Genomic DNA, 11,590 nt, shown 5'->3' with positions numbered 1-11,590 from the left:
TGGAAAGATTCGGGATATTCCAGCCCTATTAACCGTGCTCAGAGGCTGTAACGCTACCTGCCTCTGGCACAGGATGAGTCAGATCCTGCCTGTGCCCATCTCTTCAAAAGGTTCTTACCGAAGCAAATAGGACATTCGTCTGATTCAAAGAGCAGGGTCAGGCTTTGGGTTATCTAGAAATTACACAGACTCAGACCCATTTCCTCCAGGATCGCAATTGCCTCATTAAAGGTATCAGCTGGGAATTGGGAAGTTTGAGCTTATCTATTGCATCCCCCATGATCAAGGGATGGACATATTAACTGCAGCCTCCATGCAGCACCCAGAGCAAGTGTTGGTCCTTCACTAGGTTTGAAAATTAGGTGTTTCAGCTCCCCCGGGTCAAAGCTGCTGAGAATACTTTTGCAGTGGGGTTTCTGCACTTACTGGACAGTTTGCAAGGTGTTTCAACACCACTCTTGTCAGCTGGGAAGCAAAATATGATGATTCTCTCATTATATTCACAGTAAATTAGGAGTTAGCCACCTAGAAGGAAAGAGATAGACATAGAGAGGAGAACGCCTGCTAAAGAAACACACATGCAGAGAATGACTCGAATGCCTATCAGACTAAAGGCTCAGTAATATTTCATTGGAACTCTCTCTTCAGAAATGGGAAAGGTTGTTGAACAAACTGTTCTGCAAAGACTCCCGCTGACACTGGAGACAACATCACCAAGAATCAAAGTCTCAGAAGTAGAAGGTAGAAGACTTTTTGTCCTGCCTGACCTCTGCATTTCAGACATATGCACTGATTAAAGAAATTTTATGTCTTTGCCTGACTTCAGTGGAATGTGAGATCTCCCATTTTTCAGAACATTTTTTCTCCTGCAGATCACTTGAAATGATCAAAGGAGGAAGGCTGTGAATCCACTAAGGGAACTGGAGATTTAACAGTGGACTTCATTGTTCTGAGTCTTAACAGCTTTGGCTAACCCAGAATCTTCTGTTTAGCTTTGGTTTTCCACCACCCATGTAGGACAGCGGTAACACTTGGAAGAGCCTTAGAGCAGCTGTCCTGCCAAAGAGGGAGAAGTGCTGTAAGATGATCAGGTACCAGGCTAGGGCTGGTCCTGATGTGCTGTTAGTGAAATAATATCAAAGCACTCTCTCTGCTTTTTTCAAAGGGTGGGTCACTGCTGCTACTTCTGCTTCATTCCTACCAGCAAGCGAGCTTAATGGTAGAAGGTTGTATATGCAGACACATTTCATCTTTTTAACCATGTTTGTACATGTAAAGCACCGTAGCCCTCGCCACACCGCCTGCAGATTTCTCATATGCAATGCTGATTATAATGAGGTAGTTTATTCTCATAAGAGAAGGGCAACAAGTGTAAAGGGACAAGGGCTTTTAGTAACATCCAATCAATAAAACTGTACAGTAACTTTGGAGAAGCAGCTCATCTCTGCAAATGGATAGCCAGAGGCAGCGATGCAGCACTGCTCAATGTCTTTAGACCTTCACAGCAGCAGGAGGAAAACGAATTTTGGAAAAGCCACGTCTGATTTGTTTTTCAAGCTGAGAAGCATGCAAGGTGACTTCTAGTTGAGATTAAGGTAAACAGCAGAGAAAGAGGGGAAAAAAAACATTAGAAGAGAGTAGAACATGTTTCTCATGTTTCAAGGACCCTCTGCCCCATCACGGAGCAGGAGGGCACATGGTCACCATGGGACTGGCTCTCCCTGTGACCAGCTTCACACATTGCAAGGGGAGAAAGAACAGCACAGATACTTGGCACTTCAGGAGTCTGCATTGAGGAGATAAGTTCAAAGGTGGGCTGAAAATTACCTAAAAATGGGAGCTAAAAACCTCTTCCATCACAAGAGAATTTCCCTATGCGGGGCTGCCAGAGCATGCTAAGGAATGACTCAGAGGAAGTCAGGTTTGGATGGGTTGTCTGTGTAATTTTCACTTCTGCTGTGGACAAGACACAATGTGGACAAGAGAGCTCAGCTGGGCACTGAGTCCAACACCACGGACTTGCAGGCACAGATCCCGTCTGACCGATTCAGGACTTCAGGTCTCGCTGGGAAGGGGAGATCAGCTCTACATTTTGTTTCGCATCGATACATCCAGGATGTGTTAAACCTCGGTCTTCTCGTCTTCTGGCCTTTGTGGTATTAAACAGAGCAGATTTCCACTTGAGGGTATAACATGGTGTTTTCCTAAACAAACAGCAAAGTTCTCATTAGCAGACAGATGCTGTGCAGCAAGTGTTGGATCCCTCAGTCCACTGAAGCTCACTCAGAGCCATCAGCACCAGGTTCACAACAAGCACCGGGTACAAGTAAGCAGCTCGGAGGCACCTCCCTTAAAACAATGCTGACACCCCCAGATAGGAGCAAGTAAACTTGTATTATCCATAGCAAGCAACCATTCTAGATCCCGGTGCACTGCAATATGCCTTATATTGCACCATAGTGTATAAAAAGAAAATGGGATAAGAGGGAAGTTAGACCTAGAGAATAATCCCACAAACAGCTGTTTTATACCCTTAAATGTACTTGTGTAGGAATTAGTGCATTTGTCCACATGCATTCCTGGAAGCCAGATCAGCTTTCAGTGAGAAGATAATTTAGAAACGAACAGGCATTTTCTACTATTTATAAGACTTTACTCTTAATGACTCATCTGCATTGCAGATGCAGGGGGAGCGGGAGGCTGCTTACAACATGGTTGCAACGTGTAGGGTAGCCAGGATTTTTCATGCTTCTGTGTTCTTTAACTACAAAATGCAGTTCTCAAATGCGCAGTTTTGGTTTGGGACTTGGAAAACGGAGTTATGAGCCCACAGAAGCAGAAAAGCATGAAAATGTTGATACAAGACTGAAAACTTAAAATGCAAAGAAACCAGAAGATATCTACTCTACACTGATTTAGGACTAACCTTTGAGGCCTATGGAAATTTCATTTGTACCTGTCTTCGTCAGTAATGCAGACCCTACGGATTAAGGGGCTGAAGCCTCAGGTTTGACGGGACACTCAGGTCCAACAGATCCAGTGTGATAACCCACAAAATACAGGATGTTCTGTATGAGATGGTCAAACTTCCTCTGAATCGTTCCTTAGCACTCTCTGGCAGCCCAGCATGGATGGGCTTCTCTGACTATGCCTTTCAGTTCTTCCCATATTTCTCTGGTAGATGGATTTACATCATTATAAATACACACACACATACACTAGAATCACTGCAGGCACGTGCAGCTCAGCTGCACAGGAAGTCTGTGGGTTCCACGGCTTAAAATGAAGCACCAGGTATACATTGTTCAGGTGAGTTTATTCAAATGGAACAACAGTAAAATAATAGGATTCCTGGAAGAAAATGACATTCTATTCCACAAAACAAGGGAGGAAAAAAATATTAACATAAATTACAAATTTTGGCCAAAAGATTTTGTATTTCATGACTTTCTGAGTTCAGCACAGATACCTGGTATTCTCTGCAGAATTCTTTACAGTAATAACTATGTTCAGGAATCAAATCACAGCCCACTAGAGTAGGTCACAGGGCCAGATTCCATCCCTTTTCCTCTGTGTCTAGGTGCTACCATAACTCATCACAGGTTCTAGACAATCCCATTATAATTAATGAAACCAGTCGCAGACCAAGGTATTACTGAAAGTGATGTAAATTTTCAGTGTGTTACATAGCAGTTGTACCATAAACTACAGTAAAAAATTAAACAAAATAAGTTTAAAACTATCTCATCAAAGGAAAAAAATAAAGCATTGTAGAATAATTCTTGACTTCACTCTCCAGGCCTTCTAGTATTTTACTGCAGCAAGAATTACAGTACAGTCATAAACCAGAATTACTTCACTTGCTAAAATTCCTAAAGTAATACCTACAAAATTATGGCAAATACCATCAAAATGCTTATTTTGGCATTAAAAGGATGTGTTTAAACACAGCTCTCCTCAGGAAAGCACATTGTCACAGAGCTGAATTCCTGTATAAGTGCTTTCCTGAGCCAGAGCCCGAACAATTCCCTGACAGAGCAGGTGAAACTCCAGGGGCTTTTGACCTTCCCAGATCTGTGTGTGACCTCTCAAAATACAAACAGGTCACCAGACTCTTCAAAATGACCTGTACAGCTCACTCAAGCTACACGGGTTTTCCACTGAAATCACTGGTTGAAAAGGCAATGTTGAGGAAAACACTTATTTCCCATTCTATGATATTTCTCTGGATTAAGATTTGTTTTAAAAATTACAATTCTTGCAACAACTTTACTTCGCCTTCCTCATCGCTGTCAGTTACGTTGATAAGGTGGATGCTGGAGGGAGAAGATGGAGTGGCTGACAAAACCTCCTCCAACTCTCCAACATCCAGCTGTGGCAGGGGGCTTAAATACCGCTCCTCGCTGCCGCTGTTGTGACAGGACACCACGTCAAGGCTCTCACAGCTGAGGGGCTCCTCACGGACGCTTCCTTCTGGGTATTCCTTGAAAGGATAGTCTCTGTCCAGAGCCGAAAACATCACCTCTGCTCTTGGGTACCTGTCTTCATAAAAGCCAAGGCATTCAGGCACTGAGCTGGAGAAATTCCCACAGCCAAATGGAGGTCGGCTGAACGGGCAGGTGCTGCAGTGAAAGAGATGGAAAGTTGGCTTTCAGAAATGCAGGTTGCAGCTAAGAAAACCAGAATGACACTAATGTTCTTTGCTAGTCAGCTTATCCTGTTGAAATATTAAAAACATGCATACTTTTAAGCCATGCCTATTCTAAACACTGGGTCCATAACAACAGCCATGCACAGATTCCATATCTGTATACACGCACCTTTTCACACTAGATACATGCATGACACTGCTTTGAGAACAAACACAAACCCACTGTATTTATCAATGGAATAATGTGGAGAAACCAGCACTGGATAAGCCTGCAGCATGTTAACTCATAGAAGAGTAAAACAAAGCATCAAAAGTCAGTTTGTGTTATTTCTCTGTGCCAAAATTTGTGACAGAGCTGGGGTAAAACGCTCTCATTCATTCTCAGAGTGAGCTCTTGCACCGTTACATTGTTATTAAACAGGAAGACTGTGAGAGAATCTTTGTGCCCAACATGTGGTTGACAATGTTACTATTTAAAGAATGTACAGTGATAAATTTTTCAAAAGCAACTCCCGGGTGGATTGCAGGGAGTTACTGTGTCAAATGTCACTGTATCCCTCCGGTGTCAGCAGTCTGAAGTTTTATTCTGATGCAGAATGACACACAGTTACAGAAATGAACTACATTGTTAAGAAAAAAAAGTATGTGGAGAAGTAGCAGAGCTCTACAGTGCAGACATTATAAAGACACCAATACAGTATCTATTGAGTTGAAACCTAGAGACTATTCAGCTTTCCAATCTAACATTTGAATTTTTAGTGCATAAATCTGCACACAGGTCTTTGCACTGTCAATGCCACTTAGAAATGATGGTTCTTGTATGCAATAAAAGATTTTATAGGAAAGCAAATTTATAAATCATTGTGTTAGAAAGATCCCGGCATTAGCAAAGCTGGCAGCTGTCACAAGTCCATTAATGTGAGAACTCAGAATGGTCTTTTATGGAACAAAACCACTCCTCTCCCCCACAAAGGCCTCACAAAACTCTAATTTCACAGACCAAGGGCTAAGCAAAGTTCATCTTTAGCATTTTGGGGAATATGTGCCCTGTGTTTCTTTAAAGGACTTCAAAAATTGAAATATATTGTATTGCACTTATCTGCTCATTAAGTTCTTTTGAGTTTGATGGGTCATCATCAGCCATAATTCATGACCAGGTAGTCTCATTACTGTAGGAACATACTGGTTGTTGCTATTTGTAGGAATAATAAACAGAATTTAAGTCTAATAGTCATAAGAATTTGTTACATTTGATTTTGCATGGTCCTGAAAGAAAAATGGTGCCTCACAAAGAATAAGCATAGCCATGGGTTTGTGAAATGAGAGCACATCAGTCAGCTACCAGACTTCTTGTGTTTGACCAGCGCAGCTGCTGCTGGGAGAGCACTGGGCCTTTCTGTGCCTGCTTAGCTTAGGAAATACCTATGGGATACTAAATGTGTAGCGTTTATTCTTACTGGTATTGAAAAGAAGGGTTTCATTACCTTGAGGGGAAATAGTGCGGTCCAGGTACAAAGTAAGGGTGGTAAAATGAAAAGCGAGGAGGCACTCCAAACAGACTGGGTGGCTGACTGACAGGAAAAGGCTCACAAAGGTGTGAGTGAAGAAAAGGAGTAGCCTGGGGCAGAGGCACACCTCTAGGGAAAACAGAAACCCCTGGGTACTCCTTTGGGGGCTCGCTACTAGTGACAGAAAATCTGCCATTGGTGTTGGTTACGTTGCTCGGGTTTCTGCTGAAGCTCTCAATGAAAACTGGGGTAGGTCTCTTAGGAGAGCAACTGAGCCCAGATGATACATCAAGAGCTTCTGTCTGAGCAGGTTCAGCAAAGTGCTGTGGTGAAATGACAGAGCGCAGGGGCAGGGCTGGAGCTGGAACAGCCACTGGTGCGGTGCTTGTACTGGTAGTCTGGAAAAGAGTAATTGGACCAGCATGTTGGATGGAAGAAGCCGGCAGACGGATCGCAGGAGAAGCTTCACCTTTAGGAAACAGAACAGTTATTTATGAGACATGAACAGAGGAAGAGATTTCATAAACAGTAACGTAGCAAACCACTGCCAGAATCATTTCCCCAAAAACACTTTCTAGCACTACTTCCCTGCAGCTCACAGTCATACACCGCCTGACCTACATGTGTTCTGACAGATGGGGTGCGATCCCACACATTTAAGCTTCCTTCTACAGAAACCCAAGGATGAAAGACAAAGGAATTGGCTGTGAGGCTGCTGAGGGTTGTGTCTTGTCCTGAGCACAGAATGGGCTTGGATTGTGCATTTAACACCTGAAGCTCAGAAGACCTCCCAAACCTACTATCTGATTTGGAGTAAGCCAAATTGTTAGCAGATCTGTGTGGTACCAAAGCAGCAGCAAAGAGCAGAAGTAACAGTTATAACACCCCACTCTCCAGTTTGTTTTCTTACTTGCTTCACCAACAAACACACTAGCTGGCCCATTTCATTCTGAAACATTTTGCAGAATATACACTTGAATGTACACTTCCAAATCATGGCACATCCACAGGGATGCCTTTATAGGGAAAGATTTCAACATACATTGCACAGGTATTTTCAACCCCCCACTACCTACTCTGAGACTCTCAATTCTGAGTCAACAGGATTTAAATGTGTCTACATTTTTATAGTTTGTGTTTAAGAATCATTTCAACCACAATGGGGAAGTAAACTCCGGAAAGAAATACAGTAGCATCTGAGGACAATATAACATTACGAAATATACTAGGGGTAAGAAAAAAAAATACAAACTTTATTCAGTCAAATTTACAGAAGGATTTGGGAAAGGATCACATCACTCAGAACTTCACCAGAACGAAGCTGAGTGCTCTCTTTTACACCTCTGAATATTGCCACACAGCATAAACAGGCATTTTCATTTTCTTGTTTTATTAGAAGAGAAGCCCTTGTCAGTATGCTTAGAGAAAAATGCTATTGCCTGAATCTAAGCTATTTGTTGTTGAAATCCACTACTTGTGCATTGAGAGTTCTTTCAACACAGAATTCGCACATCAACTATTGTAGCTGCTTGTGGGCTCTCGCACTACAACCTGTTACATTGCCCATATCGAACTATTCCAGGTGTGTAGATACCGAAGTAACTGTTCATGGAAAATGCACAAACGAAACATTTCTTTTTCAGATTTAGTGACCACTTTAATATTGCAGCACACACATTGCTAACACCCTGCTAACTGCATTTCTGGTGAGGTAAGATATACATGAGGCAGAGACAGAACAAGAAAAAGAAACAGTAATAGTAATAGACATCCAAAAAGATTTAGAGGTATCAAGAGGTAACCAGGAGCTACAAAGAGCAGAGATCTGTGGGCAATGAAGAAGCAGCCAGAAGAATTTAGGAGGCTGAGGAAACAGTGCAGGGGAGGACTAATAGAAACAGTGGTGTCAAGAAAGACAGAGAAATTGTTTCAACTCTATCTACACTGCCATAAGTATAACTTTTACTACAATAGGTAAATTCTGAATTTTTAAAATCATTTACTACTGAAAACTCACAGACTGGATGTCCAATACTGTTCTTAACATTGGGGATGACAACAGAGTAAGCAGATGGCTGGAAGGGACCAATGCCAGGTGGGTTTGTGGTGATGATGCTCTGAGGAGCGCTGGCAAACACAGCAGAGACAGGCAGTGGAAAACGCTTCCTTTTGCCCTGTCGTGGTTGATAAACCCAACCTGTCAGAGATGAAAAGAGATGCAGACATCCAGTTTTTGGGATGGTCTCATTCATTACGTAAAGCCATGATATCTGTAATTATAAAGTATCTAAAAAAATGAGTCCAAACCCTGCTCCTATAGTAAATGGCAAAACTCCATTTGTTTCAGGGAGCTAGCAAATAGGGCATTTAATCAGAGATGGGGAAAAATGGACATATTTGGGCATTGTTTTTATGTTACTAAATTGTAACTGTTTGTGAGACAAGGAAATACAGAACAATGGGGAGGAGTTAACATAGGTTAACTCTTAATGAAACTTTGAAGAAGCTTTTTTCTTTTTAATGGTGCAAGGAGGGCAGGAGAGAGAGTGCTGCTCTTATCTTTTGCTTATTGATGAGAGATTTGTCAGTTCGTGTCTACCAGGATTAGCCATAATCCTGAACTAGCAGGATTATGACAACAGAGAGAGAAAGGATCACGACACCTGGTATCTCAACAGCTTTTAAAAATAATGTTCAAAGTAATTATAATCTGATTTACTGAACTGCACTGTTATGGAGAAGTAAATTTGTTAAGGGTATAAATTTTTAAATCTTTTGAAAAAAGGCTGAGAAACACCTTCCACAGTGTTATTTTAGAATCCCAGGTCTCCATGTTCAATCCCACAGAATACAGTGCCGTTCGTGCTTGCTGTGGCATTTCCCTTTCCTGCTTTTAAGGAAAGGACGCATGTGTCACCACAGGCCACCTGGGCAGCAGTTTCTGGAGCATGTAAAATGATGCACCAGGCCCCCTTCACACTAAACTCAGTATCTCGCCATAAAGCATTCAGAAGAGCTGCTGTAGCTGCAGTAGTTTAAGACCATAAGAAACATCAGAGCCTATGAAACATCATTTTGGATGCTTTAAAAAATTCATGTACTATCAGGCACTAGAAAGCTGACAGAAGGACTGTGTGCTTGAAATTTTGGTGATTTTTTCCTAACCCTATTACTTGCTCTAATGAAAGAGATTCATCTTTCAAAAAATGTTGCACTCCTAAAGCATTCAAGTAAATAAATATATGTTTACCGGGAAATTCCTCTCTGTGCCTCTGTTTTATTTTCTGAGCTTCATCATAATAGGGCTGCTTCTGCTCTTCAGTCAGTTTGCTCCACTCCAGTCCAAGCTGAACACTGATTTCTGCATTATTGGCAGCTGGGTTGGCTTTTGCTAGGGCAGGCCGATGAATCCTTGCCCACACCATAAACGCATTCATTGGACGCTTTACATGGCCACTTTTGTCCCTGCTAAATGGAGTATCTGGCATACCTATGCAATGAAACGAGGAAAGATGATCATCTTCCAGACAATATACGCAATACAGGTTACATTCAATAGCACATCAAGAGGATATTTGGCAACAGTCAAAAGAATCACTAGAGCTTTGGAACACATGAAACTTGATGGGCGTTTGGAGAGCAGTTCCTAGAAAAATAATTAAGACTAAGGGAATATTCTCTGCTAACCTTTGCTGAGTCACTGCACAAGGAATCATTTACCTGGCTTTTGTTACATATTAAAGAAAGAAAAAAATAAAATAAGCCTATGGGACTGCTAACACACTGGTTTGGATTTCAGTTGACTAGATGGTTTTCTTATTAATCAACAAACTTATGAATTTATAAACTAAACATTGCATAGTATAGACCGTATCACTGCAAATTTGTCATCACCACCAGAACTGTGTCTCCACAGCTCTAATGATGCAGGGACCAACTCCAGTGAGGGTGCAGCAGTTCAGTCCCACACTGGTACAGCCCCTGGCATCCCAGTGGAGGTTGTTGCTGTTCTGGGCTTCTGGTTGAGGGTTTTATTTTTCCTTCTCACTCTTTTCTCAGATTTGGACACTTTTTTGGTGTAGGAACCTGTGTTACCAAACTACTGTTACATGACACCCTGCACTGGCTTTGTAAATACGGACTGTATTTAAACTGAGTTGGTGACATGATGAATCCCCAGACCACTCACAATGATCCCCGAGCAAGCAATTTGCTCTCCAAAAAAGGCTTAGAAATTAACTCTTTCACATTATCAATAAAGGGCAAAGGACTTCTAGTATTTAAACGCTCACTTTAAGTTGTTAATTTTGAAAGCCTTGATATCTGTCAAAAAAAGCAAGCTTCTAATCGAGATGTTTCAACATGTTCCTGATTTAACAGATCCAGATTTTCTCAAAGAGGTGTATGAATGTTTCATAGCTTTAAAAATCGAGCAGATTCCTGACCTTAAACTTGCAATCACAACTCAGTGCGATTCTAAACACTCCTGTAGGGGGTTTAATGTAGTCAGGGAGCAAGTGGACAAAATTACATTGATTTTAACAAACCGATAGAGAACTCTACTCCCGTATGTTTACATTCTATACTAGAGAGTTGCACAAACTCCAGTCTACTCAAAGGGATGGTTCTCCAACACAACATTCCTACTTGTGTTCTCTTATCTGATAACTTGTCAGCTGTGTGCCGCTTACTGAACCCTGGCAAGCTCTCTTAACAGAATACCTGAGTCAGAGGGCAGTACTGTGAGGGGAACATTTTTAGTTTCAATCTTTACGGAGGGCTCCAGCAAAGACTGCATTTTAAGCGGCACTTGTTTCACCGGCACTTTGGTCACATGGATGAGCTCCGGCGGCAGAGGCCCTTGGATCTGAATGCGGCTCCCAGGAGGCAAGGGGTGAAACACGACTGGGAGCTTCAGATCTTCAGGGATGATCCCGAAGCCCTCGCACAGCTGTGCCTTGCTGTCAGTGGGGCTGGGCTGAGCGGGGCCGCATGGAGAGCCGGCTGGGCCATCATCCTTCTCCATCTTCACCCCAAAGGCCATGGGAGGCAGCTCTGTTTTGGCAGCAGCTCCTCTCCAGGGCTCCTTCCCATCGCCTCTGTTCTTCAGCACCTTCACCTCACTCTGGTTTTCTCCACCGCCCCTTTCGTGGTCCCTTTCTCTCTTGGTGACAACATGGGGCCCCTCTTTGCCCCACCATGGAGACGGGGAGCGTCTGAACTCGCTCGCTGATTCTCTGCTGTCCCCGCAGCAAGACTGGCCATGTCCCTCCTCCACCTCGGGCTCCTCGACTTTCATGTGAAGCAGCTTGCGGGGACCCCTGGTCTCCTCCGGCGGGGGTCCGCGGAGGCCCGGGGGCGGCTCCGGGTCAGCCCTGGGACGGAGCCGCCGCTGCCGCTGCCCCCGCTCCATGGGCCGCGGCCGTTCAGC

The 11,590-nt window shown here is 43.0% G+C and overlaps 1 protein-coding gene across 1 annotated transcript; it reads right to left on the bottom strand.

Moving 5' to 3' along the window:
- Positions 1-3,335: 3,335 nt before the first annotated feature.
- SOX30 (SRY-box transcription factor 30) lies at positions 3,336-11,586 on the bottom strand. Its single transcript, XM_065849290.2, has 5 exons — positions 10,882-11,586; positions 9,410-9,649; positions 8,177-8,356; positions 6,136-6,628; positions 3,336-4,622 (listed from the first exon to the last, which is right to left on the bottom strand). Exons 1-5 carry the CDS (start codon positions 11,570-11,572, stop codon positions 4,250-4,252), a joined length of 1,977 nt encoding a protein of 658 aa, XP_065705362.1. The 5' UTR covers positions 11,573-11,586; the 3' UTR covers positions 3,336-4,249.
- Positions 11,587-11,590: the final 4 nt, after the last annotated feature.

Source organism: Patagioenas fasciata, chromosome 14, assembly GCF_037038585.1.
Source record: "Patagioenas fasciata isolate bPatFas1 chromosome 14, bPatFas1.hap1, whole genome shotgun sequence".
NCBI lineage: Eukaryota > Metazoa > Chordata > Aves > Columbiformes > Columbidae > Patagioenas > Patagioenas fasciata.
The sequence above is the reverse complement of the archived record's forward strand: the minus strand, read 5'-3'. Positions and strand labels throughout refer to the sequence as shown.

Coding starts and splice junctions, on each gene's coding strand:
- SOX30 (XM_065849290.2), bottom strand. CDS start 11,572: ATGGAGCGGGGGCAGCGGCAGCGGCGGCTCCGTCCCAGGGCTGACCCG. Junction 8,357..9,409: donor GCACAGAGAGGAATTTCCCG/GTAAACATATAT, acceptor CATCTCTGACAG/GTTGGGTTTATCAACCACGA. Junction 6,629..8,176: donor CAGTATTGGACATCCAGTCT/GTGAGTTTTCAG, acceptor TGTTTCCTAAAG/GTGAAGCTTCTCCTGCGATC.